We start from the raw sequence: 26719 nt of genomic DNA on the forward strand, positions 1-26719 counted from the left end.
AATGTCAGTTTGTGGGATGAAGTTCCACGATTGTTGGACTTGGTTTGTTAACACAGGCACGGATAATGCTGGTTGTGGACGACGCTGGAGATGTCCTCTGATGATGTTCCACATGTGTTCGATTGGAGACAGATATGGTGATCCAGCAGGCCAAAGCAACATGCTGAAACTCTATAGAGCATGTTGGATTGTAACAGCGAGATCTGGGCGAGTATTATCCTGCTGGTAAACACCGCCTGGAATGCTGTTCAAGATGAATGACAGCACATTATTCGAATCACGAGACTGACGTACAAATTTACGGCCATAATGGGTGAGCTAACCGCGAGACTGCTACTGCTTTCGTATGAAATCTCGCCCCGGACCATAGTCTCCAGGTGTAAGTCCAGTGTGTCTAGCAAACAGACACGTAGGCTACAGGCCCTCAACTGGCCTCCTTCTAACCATCACACGGCCGTCACTGGTACCGAGGCAGAACCTGCTTTCATCAGAAAGCACAACAGACCATTCTGCCCTCCCATGAGCTCTCGCTTGACACCACTGAAGTCGAAAATGAAGGTGGTTTGGTACCAGTGGAATGCACGCTGCATGGCATACGGATCTTAGCTGTCGTTGAAGTAACCGGTTTGTGATATTTCCATTAGAAATTATAAAATCATTGGAGGAAGTGGCAACAAAAGGCTATTCACGTAGGTGTGTACGATATATGGGTCTAGCGATGTACCATCTGACTTTCGGAAAAGTGTCATCCACATAATTCCGAAGAGTGTAAGAGCTGACAAGTGCGAGAATTATCGCACAAGCAGCTTAGCAGCGCCAAGTTACCGAAAAGAAAAATACGCAGTAAAACAGAAAGGGAAATTGATAATGTATCAGGTGACGATCAGTTTCGTTTTATGGCACCAGGGAGACAGTTTTGACGTTTCAGTTGATAATGGAAACAAGACTAAAGATAAATCAAGACTTGTCTGAAGATAACCTTGTAAGCCGGAAACCGGTTAACGCAATAAAGTAATATTGTAGAACAAAAGCAAACTGATGCTTTTCATTTATTATAAAGTTGTTCTGCCAAGAACCGACGGAAGATTCTGTTAACTTGTTTGTAGCGTTCTATAATGTCAAATGCTGCAAAATGTTCGAAATTCTGAGGAAAATGGAGTGAAGCTAAACAGTTCTGTAGTCTTTCGCTCCTACTGTTAAATCTGTACACAGAAGAAGCAGTGATAGAAATAAAAGAAAGGTTCAGGAGTAACATTAAACGTCAAGGTGAAAGGATATCGATGATACAGTTCGCTGACGACATTGCTACCCTCAGTGGAAGTGAAAAGAACCACATGATCTACTGAATGGGATGAACAATGTAATGAGTACAGAATATGGACTGAGAGTAATTCGAAGAAAGACAAAAATAATGCGAAGTAGCAGAAATAACAACAGCAGGTAACTTACAATCAGAATTTATGGTCACGAAGCAAGTTAGAGCAAGGAGGGCACCAAAAGCAGACTCACAGTGGCAAAAAGGGCATTTCCGACCAAGAGAAGTCTATTAATATCAGACATAGGCCCTGATTTGAGGAAAAAAATTCATGCTGAGTAGTAGGTGGACTGTTAAGGTAAGAATGAGGAGATTCTGTGCAGAATCTGAGAGGAAACGAGTATGTGGAAAACACATAAGAAGGAGGGACAGGATGACAGGACATCTGCTAAGACATCAGGGAATAACTTCCATGGTACTAGACGGAGCTATAGAGGGAAAAAAAAACCTGTAGAGGAAGACAGAGATTGGAATACATCCAACAAATAATTGAAGACGTTGCCTGAAAGTGCTGCTCTGAGACAAAGAGGCTGGCACTGGAGAGGAATTCATGGCAGGCCGCATCAAACCAGTCAGAAGACTAATGACTCAACAGCAAATATACAAATAAAAATAGAAAAAAAATATTCGTTTTGTCACTGTGGTGCCAACAGCTGCTCAAATTGCTGCTCAGATCCAGTACGATGCGCCAGATCCATACGCTGACCACGATGATCTTCCCTCTCGGTTGAGCCACTTGGAATCCGGAACCTGGTCTTCTTACGACCGTGCAGTCTCGAGAACATCGCTGCCAGCAATCATGTACAGTGGCTACATTTCTGCCAAGTCTTCCTGCATTACCGCAGAAGGAACATCTAGCTCCTTGTAGCCCTATTACAAGTCCTCTTTCAAACTCAGTGAGATGTTGATAGTGGCATCTTTGCCTCTTTCGAGGCATTCTTGACTAACATCAACTCACAGCGTCCAATCTCATTGGTAACTATTTCTCACGAACGTTACAGCGTGTATTTAAAAGATAGCGGGTTTTGATCTACATAGTGGTGCTACTAGCGCCACTCTTATGCGATTGATGCCAAATCTGAATAGGCATCATCTTGCAGGTGTAGAAACACGCCTATCAACTTGTAAGAGGTCCGAGCAGATGTAATACAGATGTAATTTTATGTAAGAGGTCCGAGCAGATATAATTTCCATGTATTGCTAATGCGCTGCCTGCGATATGCAAGGAATAAGAGAATCGCTGACCAGAGAGCAGTGTTGACTGTACGAACTGTGTAGCAGTAGCAGTAAGTTGTTGCGAGTGTGTGTGTCTGCTCTGGTCTGGTCTGGTGTATCATGTTGGCTGGGCCGGTCGCGGTGCAGCGATGCCGGAGCCTGAGTATTATTGTATAAGGTAAAAAAAAGCAGCCTCGCGCATATCTAGTAATATTATGTAAAATCACATGTATATCTTTTAAAAATGTCCTAATAATAACAAGCATTCATTTCAATTTAAAGAATTTAATATTTCTTTCAATGCATGATCATTCCGATTGTTGCAAAAGAAAAATCATTTGCTTCCTTTCATAAATAACAAATGTATAGGCCAGCATTGCATAGAGCTGTGCCGGAAAAGAGCTATTGTAAGAGCAGATAGTTGCCGACTTTATCGAGGTGAGAATTTTTGCTTTTTATTCAGAATGATCTTACAGGGCCATGACGCAGCACTGCTGTCGTCCAAATTTTACGAGGTTACTGAATTTATTTTTTATTACGAGGTTTAGGAATTTTTCTGTTTCGAGCTTACATTAAATGAGAAAAGAATTTTGAGGGTACATTAAATGAGAACTAGTTTTGTTCTGAGGTTACACTAAAATTAGAATCATTAACCAAATAATATTTAATAATATATTATTTTTGTGGGGAGGTTACACTTGGCAACATCCGGCCATGATCGTATTTCTTTGTGAATCTCTGAGAATAGTCATATATCTGCTTTTATTTACTTAAATATAGTTTGCATCTGGCGCAACGGATTTACTAATTTGTCACTCTTTCTTTCACAGATCATCAGCAATTTATTGCTCTTTGTTGTAACTGTGTTTGTTCCATTTTTGCTTCGTCTTTGTTTCATTTTTGTGCTTAATTTTGAACTGTGAAAAATGCCGCGAAATACTGTTAACAGTACATCGCGATGTGCAATGAGTGAAATAGCCGACTCGAATAGCTTGATCGATAATATTTGCGACACTCAGTGTAATAATGATAATCCTCCATTTACAGACAATCAATGCGTACCGACCACTAATATTGATTTTGATCCTAATGATGAGCAAACAAATCCAATTATGTCCAGAGTAAATGTAACAACTGATGACGCGACACGTTCCGTTACAATGAACGCTGCTCAGTTTGTCACACCTGGTTTGCAAAATTTGAATTGTGAGCAAATAATTGTTTCTAACGAAGGTGAACAATGTACTCAAAGTACGTCAGATTTGTTTGATTCCGATGTAGTGGCCAACAGTGCACATCCGATTGGCAAACCTTATTGTGAATCACAGAATGACCAAATGGTTATACAAAACGTGACACATACAGATACACCATCACACGGCACAGAAAATACAGCAGCTAATTTTGGGATGGATCAAGTTATGGCGTTATTACTACAACTCAATGAAAAATACGACAACCAGAACAAACAACTTAAAGAAAAATCAAAGAACAACTTAACGAATCGAACAAACAACTTAATGAAAAACAAGACAACAATTTTAAACAGCTTAGTGAACAGATTACAGCCGTTGCCGTGCAATGTCATGATACTAAAGAACAATTACGTGAAGAAATTAAGGCTTGTGCTAGGAACAGTAGGGAAGAAATTAGATCTATAGCACAAGAATAAAATAATACACATGCAGCCACAACTAAATTACTTAGAGATGAAATTAGTGCAGTCGCTAAACAATGCTCTGAAGACGCAACACAGTTACGCGACGAGTTTAAATTAATGTCAGCAGAACTTTCACGCACGCTGGATGCGAAAGTAGACGCAAAATTTGACCAACAGAACAGCCAAATTGACGAACGTTTTAATCAACACCTACAAAACAGTGAAACGCGTTACCGTAAATTTATGCAGGAACAGAATAAGGTAAAGCGACAAGTCATGGAAACAATTACTGCACAGAGACAGGAAGATAAGCGTACATTGTTTACGTAAGCAAAAACATACGTAGACAACAATATTGCTACAGTATCAGACGAAATTAATGCTATCAAACAATTGAACACCGAATTACATGATGAAATCTCTGACCTTAAAACAAAAACAGACACACACACAGTAGACTTTCAGACAGTGACCGACAGACTTGAACAATTAGAACTAATACAGGATCCCGATGCCATCAAAGCAGACGTTAAGAAATTAAACAATACCACACGTAAAATACAAGAACAAATTAATGCTTGCGATACTAAAAACGATGATCAGGTAAAAATACTGACTGAAAAATATGATGAATTGGCCAGTCGTATTGATGTTATCGAAAGTAATAATGACACCAAATCAGACGATACGTCACCAGTTTCGTTTAATCAAACACCCGAATTCCAAAATTTACAGCAGACGATCAGTGAGATAGGTTCGTCCAATAATACATTACGTAGAAAATTGTCATCTTTACAGCACAAAGTGACGGAGATGAAAAATATTTCAGCCTTTAACACATCACAGCATACGCCACTTTGCGAACATTTGTCAGACTTACACAGCCAGTATAATGTAGGTAATTTATAAACAGTACGTGAGTTAGATTCCGAACAGTCACAGACAAATAGATTCTCATACAATCCCGAACCTGTTCAGACATACAGAGACGATCATTTTGATTACAAGCACTTTCTATCAGTGAGAAAATTTAAAGTATTTAAAAATGACAGAACACAGATTCACCCATTGGATTGGATACAACAATTTAGCTTTGCTTTTCCACCGACTTGGCCTGTAACACACAAACTTGAATTTATATGCAATTTTTTGGAAGGCGAACCGGCAACTCGTATGAGACTGATCGCGAGACAATGCTACTCGGTAGAAGAATTTCAGAAAGCTTTTCTGTCAGCGTATTGGTCGAAGACGACACAACGCGGAATCAAGGATCAATTAATTAGTTTACCGAATTATGAGAACTCAAATTTTTCCACTGTCATGCAATTTTTTGAACACATGGTCCAACAAAACGAGTACTTAAGTGAACCATACAGTGAATCTGCACTTATTCAATTATGTACTTCTAAATTACCACGATCATTAAGAGTATCACTTTTAACAGGTCAGCAGAAAGAAAATATTTCGGCATTCAGAGATCTGTTACAGCTTTTGGAAGTTCAGCAATCAGATTATTCCTTTATAAACAAAAATTTTTCTCATAATAGCCAAGGTCAACAAGGATACAGCAATTACGATCAGCCACGCTATTTCAATAGCAAAGCTAATAGGCGCTTCAGGAACGACAACCACTAGAATTTTAATAACAGACAAAATTTTAACTATCAGTATCGTCAAAATTATCAGCAACAGGAACAGCATTTTGGTAACAATTGAGGTTTTTCTCAACAACAGCGTCAAAACCATCCGGTTAGCATATCTAACCAACAATGCAGTCTGCAAGGTCAACCAAGCTTTAATGTTTCGCCGCCTGCACGTATAGCATCGGCTCCACCAAATAGTAACGCACCGCAACAAGGAAACCAGTACGTACAGAAAACACATCATTTGAATTCCTATCGCAATGCGCCATACAGCAATGACTATCATGACAGACGTAAAAATAATGGTCACAATTTTCAGCATACGTTTAATAACAGTCGGTCTTATCAGCAGCAAAATCATCCGCAACAACATATTATCATGAATGAACCAGACGGTAGATATCATCCTGAACGTAATACGTCAGGAAGAAATAACACAACAGTACAAATAGTGGAAATGCCACAGTATCCTCCCGCAAATGATAGCATGTCAGATAGAATTTGACTAGATACAGTACAGGTTGCATCTTCCAGCAACGCAAGCAATACTTTTGACACGCAGAATCTTGTTCACGAAATTGTTATTACTTTTGACGACATCCGAGACACTCTTTTGCAGGAAATACCAGTAATTCAAAAAACCATTTCACACCCTGTAATTGAAGTAAAGATTGGATCATCCAAATTTTCAGCAGTAATCGATTCTGGATCACCTATGTCAGTTATAAATGAGGAAACTTTCAACGAATGTAACAAAGAGAATACCTATCCTATGTTACCATTAGGCAAAACTAAAGTAAAAGGAGCAGTATCTGGTAAAGGAGTAGATGTAAAATTACAGACACATATATCATTTTGTATTGCAGGTCATACATTTCACTCAAATTTTTGGATTGTTCCCTTATTGACGACAGACGTTATTTTAGGTACGAATTTTTTGGTACAACACGACGCAATTATTGACTTTCAAAATTCCTATTTAATGTTAAAGGATGAAAATGTACAACTGATATTAGAATTTCAGCACTCTTTATCTGCAGAAGAACAAACAATTAATCGTACAGAGGTCATATCCGCATCACGTAACATAGACTGTCATTCCAGATACGTACGTACACAACTCTAATACTCCACACGAAGCCGACTATGACGTTATGCAAATGATTTCTGATAAAGTTAATCAGAGCAGTGCAAATACAGACGACGAACGCACCAAACTGCGCAAAATTCTTTTACAGCAAGCTCCAGTTTTTGACAACGTCCCTGGTACTATGTCCGGTTTTATGTATGAATTTCAAGTTAAACAGCACGACACATTTAAAGCCAAACATTATCCCATTCCGTATATTCACAGAGAACAAGTTAAGAAAGAATTGCAAGCTATGCTTGACCAAGGAATTATTTAACCGGCAGTTAGTCCGTACATAAACCCACTCCATATTGTTAAGAAAAAGGATGGTTCACTTCGTCTCGTACTTGATTCGCGTCACATCAACGACATTATTATTAATGAAACAGATCGCCCACAGACACTAGAAGAACTTCTACAGAAATTACATGGTACTGCTATTTATTCCACATTAGATTTGAAATCGGGATTTTGGCAAATTCAGCTCCATCCGAACTGCAGAAAGTACACGGCTTTTCTCTGTTTTTGGTGACTGTTATCAATTTTGTAAATTACCGTTCGGTTTAACTATTTCTTCAGCAGCATTTATTCGCGGTTTGAATAGTATACTTCCGACAGAACTTACAGACAGAATCACAACGTATGTAGACGACATTCTTATTGCAGAAGCTAACTGGTCTGAACACAATCTGATTCTTGAACAACTGTTGCGAACTTTACGTGCACAAGGACTCACAGTTAAACTAAGCAAATCGCACTTTGCCAAAACTTCTATAAAATTTCTTGGACATGTAATTTCAGCAGAAGGCATTGCGCCTGACCCGGAAAAACTTCAAGCTTTACGTGACATTACTGTTCCTACGACGAAGAAACAACTACGCAGCTTTTTGGGTTTTATTAATTTTTTTCGTAAATTTATTCATTACTCTGCTTTAGACACTCCTAGATTATGTCAATTGACGGGTAAAAACACTATTTGGTCCTGGGATAGCCAAGCACATTCTGAATTTGTGAATCTGAAAGAAGCTTTGTTGAACGCACCACTTTTATCACATCCAGATCTTACCAGAAATTTTTCCATTGCTGCCGCTGCCGCTGCCGCTTTAGGCGTACACATTTTTCAGGAAATTGAAGGAGATGGAACTACAGTAATTAAAAACATCGCCTTTGCGAGTCGCATTCTGTCACCTGCTGAACGCAATTATTCTGTTACACAACCGAAACATTATTTGTTGTACGAGATTTAGGCATTTTCTTTATGGAAGACACACTACCGTTTACACAGATCATAGAGCTATACAGGTTTTACTTTCCGCTAAATTTACACACGACAGATTAAGCAGATGGAAACTTTATTTACAGGAATTTAATTTTACAATTGTTCACATTCCCGGTACACAAAATATTGTAGCAGACGCACTATCTCGTTCTCTTAGCAACAATCAGCTAGACATCGCAACCAACTTCTGCAAAGCAAATTTCAGCGTCATGTATATTCAACAAGTTGCATTTGAAAATTTCATTTCGTCGTCATTACGAGACATAGCACAAGAGCAGAGTAAAGACAACGTATGGAAAGAAATTAAACACCTTTGGCAAGATATGAATAATGTTACCATTAGAAACCATAACATTCTGTTTCGCCGCTCTCACCCTGACAGCAACAACTGGTTACTATGCATTCCTGACGAGCTTGTTAACAAATTAATTTGGTATACTCGTTTGAGTTACGCATATTATGGAGCCAGAAAATGTTTTCTAATACTGAGACAGAACTGTTATTTTACCAACATGGAGAAACGTATTCGACGAGTTTTAGCGTCATGTAAAATCTGCCAAGAAGCTAAGTCAGACACGACTTCACATATTCCTCCGTTACATCCCATTGTACCTGTTAAACTGAGACACATGGCCGTGGTAGACATTTTCGGTCCGATTCCCAGAACTAATAGAGGTTTTTGCTACATCTTTGTCGCTGTTGAACTCACTTCAAAATTAGTTACCTTCACTCCGTTACGCAAAGCTGCTGCTAAATCTGTTTCGAAAGCATTTGTAAAACATTTTTTATTTCATGTAGGGCATGTATTGAAAGTAATTTCCGACAATGGACCACAATTTCAATCTCCTATATGGACACGTATGTTAGTAACAAGAAACATTTCTCCGATCTATATATCCAAGTATCATGCTTCTTCGAACCCTTGTGAACGAATAATGAAAGAAATTGGTAAACTGTGTAGAATATTGATTGGGACACACAAATACTCTCATTCCAGGATGTAATTAATTCCATACCAAATGAATCTACTATGCTATCTCCGACTGTTATGTTGAAAAATGTTGAACACCTAACAAAATTAAAGAATTAGTATCCTTTCCTACATCTCGTCGACTACGACACCATGAAATAATTGACATTGCGCTGAACAACATCAAACGTGCCGCAGAGCGCCGGAGAAGACAGCAAAAACAGGTTTGTACACGCCGTGACTTTCACATTGGACAGAAGATTAGTACGTACACACTATTTACCTAACAGAGGAAAGAATAGATGTAGTAAATTTGAGCTTCTATATGCAGGTCCATACAGAATTCGCAGCATTCGTCACCCCAATGTAGTATACGTCGAAAGTCTGAGAACCAGAAAAAGTAAAGGCAATCGCCATGTCTCCAATATTAAACCCTTTATTGAATGAACATACTTTATGATTTATCACACTGTAATGCCTTTTCCTGATTTTTATATGACCAATGATGCAAATATTTATGTGATTACTTACTGATGATTATTATATTTTTTCTTGGCAAGTGCCCGGCAAGGTAAGATTAGCAGGTCGCTTTTCTTGTCGTTACACATAAGACTGTGCACATTTTTCCAGATAAACTTACGCATTTAATGACCACTTATGCAATTATATCTATGTGATTACTTATTGATGATTATTATATTTTTTCTTGGCAAGTGTCCGGCAAGGTAAGGTTAGCAGGTCGCTTTTCTTGTCGTTACACGTAAGACCGTGCACATTTTCCAGATAAACTTACATACTATATGAACAATTATGCAATTCTATCTAGTGACATATTAATTTTATCAAATTCTTTCTCCATTAAAGTCTTCAACTCTCGCCTCTATCAACTACACAACATACAAGCTGAACACAAAGAAAGTCATTTCTTGTTGTTACATATCAGACTGTGAACATTTTCCATTTTTCATGTATGTATGATTGTTTTCCTGTTTGTTTGTATGCATTACGAAATCTTTAAGATATAACAAACACCAGTTGACTTTGACATTTTTGCCTTATGATATCTCAACATCGTGGCTATTTTACATTTTTTTTTGCTACTACATTATGAAACTCTGTGTACATTTTTGCACCTGCACACTGTCTATGTTTTTGACATATTAAGTTTTCCGTCATGCTATGCTGTATGCTTAATTATATCACTAGAAACCAGATTTTATTTAATGGGTATATGATTTAAATGCAAGACAATAATCATTGTTCATCATTTTCAGAAAGCAATAATGTGTAAATGAAATAAATGAAACAAATCACAGTGGATTACTATGAAATGGGAATTTCACCTTCGGAATGAACGAAAGAAGATGCAATAGTTCGTCACGAAGAGTAAATGGATCAGAATTAACAAACATTAACATGAATGTGCTGTACACATCGTATGATAGCAGTCTTAACTAATTATTTTTCTTTCAGAATACGGGGCGATTGATGCAGGCTGTCAGACAGAACTACACATCTTAGTTTTAGTGATGAAATACGCTAGAAATAAGGAACTCTATACTATGAATAGTTGTATGAAGTAAATGGTAATATGAATAATGAATAATGAAGTGTCTTTTTGCAGATGATAATGAATGATGATGAATAGTGGTGAAGAATATGGTAATATGAATAATGATGTTTTTCTTTGCAGGTGATGATAATAATGAAGTTATGATGATATGAATAATGAAATTTTTGTTTACAGGTGATGATAGTGATAAATTCTTTATGCCCACTAAACGCACCACCTTTAAGTTTTTCTTTGCAGATGAGGATAATGATGAAGTTTATATATTTACTATTAGTTAAGAAAAGCTATGTAGTTATTTAAGTATTTGTTGCAGTTCGTTTTGACAGTATGTCTTATGTCGCATGGTATAATGACTGAAGGTTTTGGAAAGGACAGCTAGAGTACATATATATTGAGTACACATTTCATTGCCTGTTAATTCGAAGTTCACTAGTTTTCAGTATAATATGCGTTTCTTCTTTCAGCTTAATAATCCATTTTGTATTTTTTCTAGGAGAAGCTATTCATGAAATTAATGTGCTATAAGCAGTTAGCCATTAAACCTGTTCTAGTACTTGCATTTTTTTTGCCCATTTGTGTGTGTCATTCATAAATGTGATCACATATACTCTACTTGTTTCATAACCTTGCTACAGCTGACTCATGACGAATGATGTTACCTATCCTCATTTGCAGCAATAAGTCAAAAGCAAATATTTTCATGTGCCAGCAATTAATTATCGATCCCAACGCAATGCATTGGTAGCACAAAAAAATAGACCTTGAATAATAGTTGCAGTGTATTACATTTTAAATATGTCTTATGTCACTGGAATGATTAGTTCTGAGTAATACTGAATGATGTTTTCTAATCACAGACCTTGAGTAATAGTTACAGTGTGTTACATTTTCAATATTTCCTATGTCACTTGAATGATGAGTTCTAAGTAATACTGAATGATGTTTTGTAATAATGCATAAATACTATGCCAATAATTTCTGTAAATAATATTTTTGTTATACTCTATAAATGCTATGCCAATAATTAACTCTCATTTTGAATGATAACTTCTGAATAATACTGAATAAGGTTTTATAAAAATATAAAAATGGTTTGTAACTGGCCAATGAGTGCCAATAATTATTTTAAATATGTCATACGTCCCTTGAATGATGAAAAATGTCTTGTACTATTCAATACTTGCTATATGTTTAGTAACTGGCCAATGAATGCCACTGTTTCTTATTTTAATTTTGTATTATGTCACCTACATGCTATTATATATGAATACCAGTAGCTTGATCCTACACTCATTAGCTCCTGTATTGAAGGATGACTTCTGATGGTTTGTAACTGGCCAAAGAGTGCCAATGATTACTATAACTAGATGAATTATGTAAATTGTAGGCCATTAATTAACTCTTGCTTTGAATGATCACTTTTAAATAATGTACAAAAATGGTTTGTAACTGGGCAATGAGTGCCAATATTTACTGTCATCAGATGACTTATGAATAATATTCTGTAATACTCCATACATAGTACAGAAATATTTAGTAACTAGGCAATGAGTGCCACCAATTACTCAAATCGGTTGATAGACTAGTGTAATTCTCGATGATGACTAGCATAAGACTTAATGTCCATCATCTTCTGACCTAATTACCAGAAATTACTGCAATAGACGTTTGTCCTGTCTATCCTTATGATCATGAAGCACTATGTTGGTGAAAGAGTGTGGTGTTGACACATCATGGTGTCCACTACCTTGAACAATGGAGATGTTATTATGGTTCCACTGTTTGGTGTACCTAATGTACTACCAAAATGATAACATTGAATATTCATACGACATTTCTGTGTCTTGGCTACACTGATTAATACTTCAGGGAAGAGAACTTCAGATTGTCTCACTTGGTGTTGTGCTTCTGTACAAAGATATGGACTTTCAGTGCAGCTACGTGCAACCTACTGTGCTACAACCATGATGCAATCCTTCCCTTTCCTATCCTAGTTGTTGTAAAATGGTAAAAAAATACTACAGTGCGTATGCACTTTATGTCATTTGTTAATATGTTTTGTACTCATTGCGTATACATTTTGTCATTGCTAGGTATGTTCTGTACTACAGTGCGTAAGCACTTTATGTCATTTGTTAATATGTTTTGTACTCATTGCGTATACATTTTGTCATTGCTAGATATGTTCTGTACTACAGAGCATATGCACTTTATGTCATTTGTTAATATGATTTGTACTCATTGCGTATATATTTTGTGATTTCTTGATATGTTCTGTACTCAGTGCATGTGCACTCTATTTTACTTCATGTTCTGCACTTATATATATATATATATATATATATATATATATATATATATATATATATATACTCTGTGACTGTAAACTTAGTTAATTAAGAAAACTTTGTTGCTCATGGCAAGTCCAATTGACTCACCATCGCTGCCAAATTTTTGCCCCCCCAGTGGAGGGTTATGTAAGAGGTCCGAGCAGATGTAATACAGATGTAATTTTATGTAAGAGGTCCGAGCAGATGTAATTTCCATGTATTGCTAATGCGCTGCCTGCGATATGCAAGGAATAAGAGAATCGCTGACCAGAGAGCAGTGTTGACTGTACGAACTGTGTAGCAGTAGCAGTAAGTTGTTGCGAGTGTGTGTGTCTGCTCTGGTCTGGTCTGGTGTATCATGTAGGCTGGGCTGGTCGCGGTGCAGCGATTCCGGAGCCTGAGTATTATTGTATAAGGTAAAAAAAAGCAGCCTCGCGCATATCTAGTAATATTATGTAAACTCACATGTATATCTTTTAAAAATGTCCTAATAATAACAAGCATTCATTTCAATTTAAAGAATTTAATATTTCTTTCAATGCATGATCATTCCGATTGTTGCAAAAGAAAAATCATTTGCTTCCTTTCATAAATAACAAATGTATAGGCCAGCACTGCATACAGCTGTGCCAGAAAAGAGCTATTGTAAGAGCAGATAGTTGCCGACTTTATCGAGGTGAGAATTTTTGCATTTTATTCAGAATGATCTTACAGGGGCATGACGCAGCACTGCTGTCGTCCAAATTTTACCGGGTTACTGAATTTATTTTTTATTACGAGGTTTAGGAATTTTTCTGTTTCGAGTTTATATTAAATGAGAAAAGAATTTTGTGGGTACATTAAATGGGAACTAGTTTTGTTCTGAGGTTACACTAAAATTAGAATCATTAACCAAATAATATTTAATAATATATTATTTTTGTGGGGAGGATACAATCTCCTTTTGGTGTTGTGATATTTTTTTCCAGTAATGTGTGACCGTCTGAATGATATTTAGAACATCGTCTGAAGATGTGAAGTAAATGGCTTAAGAAGTTCTCGAAATTTTTGTTAATAATGTTGTCGCTTTATATAGTGTATATAGACTTACATAATACATACATTACAATAAAGTGTAGCCAGTGTACGTTCGAAAGTTTATTAGAGCTTCGTGTAACAAGATGAAGTAAATCGATCAAGTAACAATATGAAACGATGAATTACCTTCATACAGTAGTAAGGATATTTACGAAAGTAAGCAGTTAAATGAATACAAATATTATATTTTACTATTATGATCACATAGAATCTTATCAGGTATCAAAAAATGCAAAAAAGTGTCAAGCCAAGATACATGACAGAAAATATTATGTTGAAATGAATTTTATTTGTGTAGTTTGGTGGTAGTGCACGGATGTTAGGGCGTAACGATAAGCGATGGCACGAAGATGAAGAACGCAAGAGCAAAGGAGGCTGTGAGACGACATCAGCCATTATCCCGCTGACAAGGACCGCACCAAGACAGGAGCGCCCTCTGGTCGAAGAGAACATAAGCGCCGTTTCTACCAGCCTCGGCCGCTCAGTACCATACTGGGACTTGCAGACCGGGACAGTGTTAGCAGAGTACTGGATCGGCAATAGCAGACAGGCACAGTACTAGACACGGCCTAGCGGAGAGCACTACGATAGCAGTGACGTGTGATCTGTATTAGTTGCTTACGTGGACGTTGACTGTTTACATGTCCCCATCACTTGCGACACAGTTGTAGATTCAAACTTGAGTATTGTCAGTCTTATTCTTTGTAATAAAAACTATTAATGTTATTTGCTTGATTCGTTAAATAACGATCCGAGAACGCAGCCTCCTTTATGCACCCCAAAAGCGGCGAGTGGGTGGGAACCCACAATGTAGACTTTTGAAACTGGTACCATGTCAGTACAATAGTTGTGATGCCGTTTGGTGAGCTATTTTCGTATCCACGAATAGAAAGACGGATCTAAAACTTTTTTAATAGAAGGTCTGATATTTTCTAATTTAAGAATTTCGATTTGACAGTTTATGACTTACGTAATCGAAACTGGTACTTTGTGAAATGCTTCATTGGCTGAAAATGAACTACTTCTAACATAAGAAGCTAGCGCAAGCGCCTATGCGAAATTTGTACAGTACTACTCATATTTTTCTTCAGGCATAGATCTGCGTCGTGATAACTTCATAAAATGATATAAGTTTTCTTACACGTCTGTATTTTGCCACCAAAATTTCTAAACAATAATTACAAAACAAATGATCAGAAATATATAGACAGACGAAATGATCAGTAAATGGAAGGTAGTGAATAAAATGAAGTGTTTTAGGATTTGGCACTAGACTAAATGCAGTCCTATATCCAGATAATCTAAGACTGATTTGCAGTGAATGAAGATATCCACAGAATAAAATCTAAATTGTCTGCACATAAAGAGAAATTTATGACATATCGTGGCGTACAGCCAGTAAGATGAAAAACAGTCTTTGATAATAAAAGTATGGAGCCAGCTAAACTTTTTAAAAACCCATGATGCAACATCACATATGACTGCATCTGCGATGGGGACCAGAAATTAAATAAATTTAGTTTCATATGTAAACCGATTCAAAAATGTTTACAGAATAAAATCAGGAAACCATCCATCTGAGGTGTTAGAAAACGATAGCAGCGCAAACCCTTATTCATGGAAGAGAAACATGGGCAACAGCATGACAGCAAAAAAGAAATGAGGTTTCTAGGAAGTGTCAAAAGATGTACCAGAGAACACACTAAAATAAATGAGTATATAGGGTATGTTTTGGGAGTATATAATCTAAACTAAAAGGTCAAAGGAGATAGCAGAAAATTGAAGGAAAATGTAGACTGTGTGGCTGGACAAAGACTCCTGGTAAAGGCTCTTATAATATATATGCACTGGAAGACGAAATGTGGGAGGGATATATAGAATAGGTGGAGTACGTAACGGACGATATACCTAGTACACGAAGCGAAAAATGCGACTGGTAGTTAGTTTGCAAAAAAGTAAAATGCACCAATTTCTTTTGGTACAAAGAAGCCAGCCGGTTTTTTGGGGTGTCACCAATAATTTTGTATAAAGAGCTTGTCTATGAAACTGTCGAATTATCTGCTTGCCATACGGCCGACGGTGATCTGCACGTACAGAGTGGAAATGTTTAGATTCACTTCCATTCATCAAAATGTATTGTAATGGATAATATGACTCAAAAGATCCGCCTTCCATACCTCGCACTACAACATGATAACAATCATTTGTTCGAGGTAATTCAAGATAACAAATTTCCAACAGCCAAGGAAGAACTCTATACAGTGTCATGACGAAATGGGAGGTAAGACTCTAGTGAGTTGTGAACAGGGGAAACTTCTTTGTCCAGCCATAACTGTGGGTCCTTTGATGGCTCTGGAAGGAAGCTCATCAAACTAGAACACATGAAATATTGATTCACTCTATTACATAACTGAATAAAAGATTTACTAAACATTGACACACTTCTTTGCAACAGGAGTAGTGCATGATTTACAAATTTAATTGACTATCGAAGGATCGTTTGATGCACTTGTTCACAACAGTTCTCTTACTGTACAAATTGCAACCATAACGAAATTATATTTCATCAATAACTTTAAGAAATCGTTGATCTTGCACTATTATGTCGTCTCCGTCATGTAATGGCCAGAGTGCCTGCATGCTCCATGCTACACGGAGGCGACAAAAGTCATTGTATAGTGATATGGACATAAACAGACGGCGCTAGTACCGTGAACACAAGATATTAGAGGGTCGTGCATTGGCAGAGCTGTCATTTGTGGCCAGATGATTGATGTGAAAGAGTGCCCTACTTGATTATGAGTGCACCACCAGAAGTAACAGACACTGTGCACGGAATGATAGTTGGAGCTAAATGCATGGCGCATTTCTTTTCTGAAATCGTTACTGAATTCATCGTTCCGACATCCACAATGTCGAGAGTGCACCATGAATACCAAACTTCAGGCACTACTTCTCACAATGGACAATGCAGTGGCCGATGGCCTTGACTTAATGACCGAGACCAGCGGCGTTAACGTAGAGTTGTCAGGGCTAACAGACAACCAACACTGCGTGAAATAACCACAGAAATCAATGTCGGACGATCAGTAAACGTATCCGTTAGGAGAGTGCGCCGAAATTTCGGGATAATAGGGGTATGGCAGCAGATGAACCACGTAAGTGCCTTTGCTAACAACACGACAACGCCTGCAGCGCCTCTCCTAGGCTTCTGACGATATTGGTTGGATCATAGACGACTGGAAAACCGTGGTCTGGTCAAATGAGTCCCGATTTGAGTTGGTAAGAGCTAAAGATGGTATGGCACAGATCTCACGAAGCCATGGACACAATTTGTCAACAAGACACTGTGCAAGTTAGTGGTGAGTCCATAACGGTGTGGGCTGCGTTTACATGGAATGGATTGGTTCCCCAGTTCCAACTGATCCGATCATTGACTAAAGATGGCCATTTGATGCCACTCATGAATTTAATGCTCCCAAACAATGACGAAATTTTTGTGGATGGCTATGCGCGATGTCATCAGGCCACAATTGTTCGAGATTGGTTTAAACAACGTTCTGAACAATTCGAGCGAATGATTTGGCCACTCATCGACATTTATGGGACGCAATCAGGAGGTCAGGTGGTGCACAACATTCTGTACTGGTAACAATTTCGCAGATATGAACGGCTATGGAGGCAGCACGACTCAATATTTCTGCAGGGGTCCAGCGACTTGTGCAGACCACGCCACGTCGAGTAGCTGCACTATGTCTGGTAAAAGGAAGTCCGACACGATACTAACAGAAATCCCTTTGCTTGTGTCATCTCAGTGTATACTTAACCATAGCATGAGGACGCTGCTTTGTTGAGACGGAGGAGTGGGCTTTTGGAGTGCCTCCTATTGGTCTTTGCGGATTGCAGCACGCCGTCGCTAATGTATGTGGTACCGAATCGCTTTGGCGACTTTGCTGTAGCAAAGCTGTCTCTTGACGATACCTCATAGAGCCTATGGAGTATCGTCGCATTTGTAAGATTGGGTTCGTGATTTCTTGTCTGAAAGGCCACAGTTCATAGTAATTGACGGTGAAGCATCGATTGAAAAATGAATGATATCTGTCGCTCTCCAAGAATTTGCCCTCTTCTGTTCCTAATATGTATAAACGATTTAGGAGGCAATCTAGGTGGCCCTTTCAGATTGTTTGCAGACGTGCTGTAGTTTGCAGTCTACAAAAGTCATCAGAACATCGACAACGGTCTTGCCATGTTGGACAGACCAGGTCTAGCCCGATTGCAGAAGTTGAGCAACGCCTGGACCACTTGGTACTTGGTTGGGTGACTCCCTGAAAACAATACGATGACAGTTAAAGCTGGCTGTGGATGACGCTGGAGATGTCCTCCGATGGTGTTCCATATGTTCTCGATTGGACACAGATCTGGTGATCCACCAGGCCATCGTAACATTTCGACACTCTGTAGACCATGTTATGTTACAACGGCAGGATATGGGTGAGCGTTTTCCTGTTGGAAAACACACGCCCGTCGCTGGGACCGAGGTAGAACAAGTTTTCGCCAGCCGGTGTGGCCGAGCGGTTCTAGGCGCTTCAGTCTGGAACAGCGCTACCGCTACGGTTGCAGGTTGAATCCTGCCTCGAGCATGGACGTGTGTGATGTCCTTATGGTTTAGGTTTAAGTAGTTCTAGGTTCTAGCGGACTGATGACCTCAGATGTTAAGTCCCATAGCGCTCAGAGCCATTTGAACCATTTTAGAACCAGCTTTTATCAGAAAACACAATAGGTCGCTCTGCCCTTCAGCGAGCTCTTGCTTGACATCACTGAAGTCGCAAACAGTGGTGGTATGGGGTCAGTGGAATGCATGCCACAGAGCGCTAGCTCGTAGGTGTCCTTAAAGTAACCGGATTGTAACAGCGTTTGTGACACAGTGGTGCCCACTGCTGCTCAAATTGCTGCTGCAGATGGAGTACGAAGTGCCACAGCCATACGCCGAACAAGATCGTCTTCCTCCTCAGTAGTGCTACGTGGCCGTCCAGAGCCCGGTCTCCTAGCAACCGTACATTCTCGTAGCCACCGCTGCCAGTAACCATGTACTGCCGCTACATTCCTACCAAGTCTTTCTGTGCGGTCTGGGCGACTTGTCACGGAACGCGTGGCTCCCGCCGTCGGAGGTTCGAATCCTCCCAAGGACATGGGTGTTTGTGCTGTCCCTAGTGTAAGTTAGTTTAAGTTAGACTAAGTAGTGCATAAGTCTAGGGAACGATGACCTCAGCAGTTTGGTCCCATAGAAGCTTACCACAAGTTTTTCTGTAATATCGTAAAAGGAACATCGGGCTTCTTGTAGCTGAATTACACGACCTTGTTCCAATTCAGTGAGATGTTGATTATGACGTCTTTGTCACCTTAAAAAATTCTTGACTAATATCAACTCACTACGTCCAATCTGAAAGGTAACTACGTACCCATGATCGTTACAACGTGTACTGAAGCACCCTTATAGGGCTGTAGCGAAATTTGAAAAGACATCGCCTTTTAGATGAGGAAACACACCTACCAACATTATTTTATGTCGCACAACTACTCCTTGGTGTTGCGATTTTTTTCTGTCAGTTTATTCTTATTATCAGAATATCAAAACTAGTTGCAAAATGATTCTGAGGCCTGCATCATACGAAAAGTAGCAACCGGCTCTAAACAATACAAAGCGTGAGTACTGGAAGAAATCCGCTAAATTTTCGTTATGAAATACATCACACAGATTGAAAGGTTGCCTATTCAACTAGATAGTTTGTGATTATAATTACGAACAATAGATAATAGAACGGTCACATACAAAGTATTGTCGGCGAAAGCGAACCACACACTGCGTGTTATTGACAGAACACTTGAAGATGCAACAACTCTACTAATGAGGCTGCTTATATTACGCTTGTCTCTTCTCTTCTGGAGTACTGATGCGCTATGTGGGATCCTTGCCAGATAGGATTGGCGAAGACCATCTGGGAACGGCAGATCACTTTGTGCTGTGAGAAAGGGAAGAGAGTGTTGCGGGCATGATACTCGAGTCCCGGTGGCAATCACTAAAACAAAGGCATTTACGATCCGACTATACATTTTCACGAATTTTCAGTCATCAACTTTCTCCTTCGCAATAAAATAGGCAATATCAAGCGGTTTTTTTTCCACGTACTATTCGAGGGTAGAACGGTGGAGAAATAGTCTGTAAGTGGTTCGATGAATCCTCCGTGAAGCACTTAAATGTGACTGGCACAGTAGTCATGTATTAGTAGATGTTGTTGTTGTGGTTTTCAGTCCTGAGACTGGTTTGATGCAGCTCTCCATGCTACTCTATCCTGTGCAAGCTTCTTCATCTCCCAGTGCCTACTGGAACCTACATCCTTCTGAATCTGTTTAGTGTATTCATCTCTTGGTCTTCTTCTACGATTTTTACCCTCCACGCTGCCCTCCAATACTAAATTGGTGATCCCATGATGCCTCAGAACATGTCCTACCAACCGATCCCTTCTTCTGGTCAAGTTGTGCCACAAACTTCTCTTCTCCCCAATCTTATTCAATACTTCCTCATTAGTTATGTGATCAACCCATCTAATCTTCAGCATTCTTCTGTAGCACCACATTTCGAAAGCTTCTATTCTCTTCTTGTCCAAACTATTTATCCTCCATGTTTCACTTCCATACATGGCTACACTCCACACAAATACTTTCAGAAATGACTTCCTGACACTTAAATCAATTGTCGATGTTAACAAATTTCTCTTATTCAGAAACGCTTACCTTGCCATTGCCAGTCTCCATTTTATATCCTCTCTACTTCGACCATCATCAGATATTTTGCTCCCCAAATAGCAAAACTCCTTTACTACTTTAAGTGTCTCATTTACTAATATAATTCCCTCAGCATCACCTGACTTAATTCAACTACATTCCATGATCTTCGTTCTGCTTTTGTTGATGTTCATCTTTTATCCTCCTTTAAAGACACTATCCATTCCGTTCAACTGCTCTTCCAAGTCCTTTGCTGCCTCTGACAGAATTACGATGTCATCGGCGAACCTCAAAAGTTTTGATTTCTTCTCCATGGATTTTAATACCTACTCCGAAATTTTCTTTTGTTTCCTTCACTGCTTGCTTAATATACAGATTAAATAACACCGGGGAGAGACTACAACCCTGTCTCACTCCCTTCCCAACCACTGCTTCCCTTTCATGCCCCTCGACTCTTATAACTGCCATCTGGTTTCTGTACAAATTGTAAATAGCCTTTCTCTCCCTGTATTTCACCCCTGCCACCTTGAAAATTTGAAAGACAGTATTCCAGTCAACATTGTAAAAGCTTTCTCTAAGTCTACAAATGCTAGAAACGTAGGTATAGATTTAGTAATATCAACTCGCTAGCCCTCTCCCTCCTTCCCCCGAAATAACCACCTTGTATCCTGTATAAGTAGGCAATATTTTTTTTCATGTTTCTCAGGTACGGGCATTGTATAGTCTCACTCATAAAGGCTCTCAAAAACGCTAGATAAGGCTGAAGGAAATCAATGGTTCTGAAAGTTTGGGAAAACATGTAACGAAATATGTGGAAAACAGGCTGACTACAATCAATTGCAGTTGTCCTTGGGAGTAAGCAGGAGATTTATCGACAGCGTAAAAAGTATTAATGTAAGTGAATAATAAAATGAAATGCTGCCTTTATCTGGAATAACGGGAGAAGACACAAATGTTTCAGGTAACAAACTGGAATGTAAGACAAAAAATCTACTGTAATGAAATAAAATGTTGCGTGAAACATTTATCTAGGCGAATGGATGGTAAATGGTCCAAAGAAGTTCTTCACTGGTTTCACAATACAGATTATGCTTCTGAGCACAAAACAGCATGCATTTAAAAACCATCGCTCATCCGAAACTCAGCTTGCCCTTTTCTCGCATGACGACCTGCAAACAATGGACGAAGCAGGATCGGATATTCTTAGGTTTCAGGAAACAGTGCCACTCTTCAGACTGATAATAAAGCATCAGAACAAAATTTCAGATACATGAGTGGCTCGAAAGGTTTTGGAACAATGTGACCCAGTAGTCCACCCGGATAGCCGCACGGTCTAACGCGCTGCTACCCGGCGGATTAGTGTCGAGGTCCGGTGTGCCGGCCAGCCTGTGGATGGTTTTTAAGGCGGTTTTCCGTCTACTTCGGCGAATGTGGTCTGGTTCCCCTTATTCCGCCTCAGTTACACTTTGTCGTAAATTGCTGCGCAACTACTTTCTCCACCTGTACACAATCCAATGGGGGCTGAACCGCACGATAACCGTGGTTTCGGTGTGGGGCGGCGTTGAGGTGGGTGAACTGCTGTGGTCTGTTGCTGGGTTGTGAACCTCTGAGGGCTACGGCGGGGCGAAACATCTCCGTCGTTTCTGGGTCCCCGGATTAATACACTATACAATATAACCCAGTGCTGTAATCGAAACAATCCCATCTTGACAGATTCAGCAACTGTATAGATATTTAAGATAATTCTCATCCATTATCCCGTCTAAGTTGCACATTTTTAATTAAATTAATTACTTCGATGACTCTGGATCATATTAGGGTATAAGTGGTTATCTACTCTTGTACGTCCGGAACCGCGCGACTGCTACGGTCGCAGGTTCGAATCCTGCCTCGGGCATGGGTGTGTGTGATGTCCTTAGGTTAGTTAGGTTGAAGTAGTTCTAAGTTATAGGGGACTTATGACCTAAGATGTTGAGTCCCATAGTGCTCAGAGCCATTTTTGAACTCTTGTATGTGGTTCTGAGCAGGTAGGATGGTTTCCTGACGCAACTACTTAGATCCGAAGATGATCCAAAGTGCTCAAAACAAGTAATCTGATTAAAAATTTGCAACTGAGACGGAACAAAAAATCAGTATCATCTTGAAGAACCCAATACGTTGTCCTCGTGTCTATCACAGACTCGCGTGTTTATCAGAGACGAGGGCACCGTCTTGAGTGCATAGGGATTCTTGATCAGATCTCTTTATAAATAAGCGATCTGACGGATAGTCGAGCAGCAACCTGTTTGCCGATGGCGCTGTTGTATACGAGAAGGCGTCGCGTCTTCGTTGGGTGACACAAAGACGGTAGAGGACCACTTGTACAGAATTTCTGTTTGATGTGATGAATTGCAGCTTGCTCCAAATGTGCAAAAATTTAAATTATACCGATAACAGGAAAACCAGTTCATTAATATTTGAATGCAAAACTGTATGTGCTTGTTGCTTGACACAGTCACGTTCATTAAATACTTATACATAATAAATCAAAGCGACATGAAGCAGAATAACCACATGATATCATTTTCAGGGTAGTGGAATGGTCTTTAGTGTATTTGATGAATTTTAGGAAAGTGTAGATCTATAACGGTAACGGCGTACAGAACACCTGTGCGTTCCAGTCTTGAACACTTTTCGAGTGTGTCGGACCCCAACTAATCCATATTAAAAGAGGACAAGGGAACAACTCAGACGCGAGCTGCTAGATTCCTTTGCCTCTAGGTTCAAAAAACACGGAAGTATTATGGAAATGGTCCATGAAATCAAATGGGAATCCTACTGCCACTAAGAACCATCTCATGGAAAAACGTCGAAGACAAGAGAAATGAGGGCTCAATCGGGAACAAATAGACAGTAGTTTTCCATCTAGATTCATTTGTGAGAGTAAATGGAAAGGAAATGATGACGAGCGGCACAATACACTTTCTGCTGTGCACCGTACCGTGACCTGTGGAGTGTGTATGAGTTTATACAGATGCAGATGTAGACCTAATTGAATATAGACGAATTACGTTTACAAACAAGTATTCGTGTAGCTAAAAACATCAATATAAGGAAGTCTGCAGGACACTTTTACCAGTATTTGATACCAAATGGCGTGGTGCCCTAGACTTTAGGCCCCGATGACACCTCGCGCAACGTATTATTCGTTATACATCTACATCTAGATCTACATCTACATCTACATGGATAATCTGAAAATCACATTTAAGTGCCTGGCAGAGGGTTCATCGAACCACCTTCACAATTCTCTATTATTCCAATCTCGTACAGCGCATGGAAAGAATGAACACCAATATCTTTCCGTACGAGCTCTGATTTCCCTTATTTTATCGTGGTGATCGTTTCTCCCTATGTAGGTCGGTGCCAACAAAATATTTTCGCATTCGGAGGAGAAAGTAGGTGATTTGAATTTCGTGAGATTCCGTCGCAACGAAAACGCCTTTCTTTTAATGATTTCCAGCCCAAATCCTGTTCATATCTGTGACACTCTCTCCCATATTTCGCAATCCTACAAAACGTGCTGCCATTCTTTGAACGTTTTCGATGTACTCCGTCAGTCCTACCTGGTAAGGATCCCACACCGCGCAGCAGTGTTCTAAAAGAGGACGCACAAGCGTAGTGTAGGCAGTCTCCTTAGTAGGTCTGTTACATTTTCTAAGTGTGCTGCCAATAAAACTCAGTCTTTGGTTAACCTTCCCCACAACATTTTCTACGCGTTCTTTGCAATTTAAGTTGTTCGTAAATGTGATACCTAGGTATTTAGTTGAATTTACGGCTTTTAGATTAAACTGATTTATCGTGATTTTAGCACGCATGTGGATGACTTCACACTTTTCGTTATTTAGGGTCAACTGCTACTTTTCGCACAATTCAGATATTTTTTCTAAAACGTTTTGCAGTTTGTTTTGATCTTCTGGTGACTTTATTAGTCGATAAACGACAGCGTCATCTGCAAACAACCGAAGGCGGCTGCTCAGATTGTCTCCCAAATCGTTTATATAGATAAGAAACAACAAAGGGCCCATAACACTACCTTGCTTGCAGCGACCCCAGTCCCTATAGCGTTTACGACACGGAACTCGAACAAATCTGGAAATCTGCGACAACACAGGACGTCAACAGCACTTCGGCCAGGTCAACAGGCGGCGTACACGCTGACTGTAGACGTCGGTAAGTCGCGCCTCTTAATGCATCCGCCACGTCACGTGCCAAAAATAGACCCTCCGCGAGGTGGCTTTTAGGCCAGAACATGAGCTCCGGTGAGCGGTTCCATAGCAGCCAGCAATCTGAAGATCTCCATTATTCCACGCTAAAGACTGTGTCATCGTCTTCTTCACAGCACGCTGCCTCCTCAGCTGGGACTCTTTACGTAATCAGCGACGGGCTCGTAGAGACTTAGTAATAGTTGTACTGTTGTTCTTCTAACTGGAAAAACTGTCAGGCTAGAAGTTTCTATCCTTGTCGCACTTAGATACTTCATTACGGTTGGCTCTCAATACTTCTTCAGTGAAGTACACTGTAAGAGTTTTTAAGTGTGTATTCTCCTTGACTGAAGCTGGGATTTCGACTTTGGTTTTGAACTTGAGGTAAGAAAATTATTTTATCCGTTGTAACTTGTTAGCAAGACTTCAGGACTCTGCTCATGAAAGAACGTGTGACTACAGAATCTTAATTCACAGTTTTTAACTTAAAGCTCTCAAAAATTTTAAGACTGTGTACAATGAAGCTTGTGTAGCTCTTTGAAGTACCATGAAAATTATTTATTTACTTGTGTCCGCCAGCGGTGTAAACATCACTATATACGTGATGATGGTGGTGGTGGTGGTGGTGGTGGTGATGATGATGATGATGATGGTGGTGGTGGTGGTGGTGGTGGTGGTGGTGGGGATGGGGGGAGGGGTGCGGGGGGGGGGAGGCACAAACCCGAAGTATCTTTGTTGTACTGTCTTTTCCTGATCTTCAGGGAACTAATCGTCCTGAAATTCACGAAAATCCAAGATAAAATTGGAAAGTGTGTCGCTTACCATCCTCGTTCCAGGCGCCTTCTATCTGGTAGGAGGCGGTGGCGGCTCCCAGCAGGAACCCCTCTGGGAACTGGTTGACCTCTCTGCTGTTGGCTGTCGCTAGTAGACACACAATTCCCAACAACTGCAGACAGAACGTAACAGGTGCCATCATGTTGGTATCTATTGCTCTAAAGGTACTCGTTGTCAGCTTATAAACTCTCGCACATATCGGATAACACTCGAGTGCCACTAAATGATCGTATCTAGCAGCCTATCATGCGTATGATCTCGTGATAAGTGTGGTGTAATCTGATGATTACTTCCTGTACAGTCACTCTCATATATGTTGCGAAATTTGCTTTAGAACTAGCAATAGCGTCAACCTGAGGAATATATCAATCAGAGTAATATATATCGACTTTAGAGTGGACGTAAAGGGTGCAATACCAAGGTGATCTCCATACGCAACGGGAAGTTAAGGTGCACCGACTGGAAGCGACAGATGGTTGAGTGATAAAACATTGATACACTTTCATAATTAAACGGTGTCGTTGCACGATCTGAAAGCTTAAGTATTTGAACAGCTGTGTGTGGGTGTCAACACTTCGACAAATTCATAGATAATTGTATCGCGTCATTTTTCACAATATTCCGACAGGAATTATTTGGCTTTTTACTGAGATTCCCCTCCTGTAGC

The 26719-nt window shown here is 39.5% G+C and overlaps 1 protein-coding gene across 1 annotated transcript in view; it reads right to left on the bottom strand.

Moving 5' to 3' along the window:
- Positions 1-26194, bottom strand: part of LOC124805746 (myrosinase 1-like) — an 86343-nt gene extending 60149 nt beyond the window's left edge. Inside the window, exon 1 of the mRNA XM_047266314.1 lies at positions 26041-26194. Coding sequence (XP_047122270.1) covers positions 26041-26194 — 154 coding nt within the window. The remainder of the gene's footprint in view (positions 1-26040) is intronic.
- Between the last annotated feature and the right edge of the window lie 525 nt (positions 26195-26719).

The sequence above is a fragment of the Schistocerca piceifrons genome, chromosome 7 (assembly GCF_021461385.2).
Source record: "Schistocerca piceifrons isolate TAMUIC-IGC-003096 chromosome 7, iqSchPice1.1, whole genome shotgun sequence".
Lineage (NCBI taxonomy): Eukaryota > Metazoa > Arthropoda > Insecta > Orthoptera > Acrididae > Schistocerca > Schistocerca piceifrons.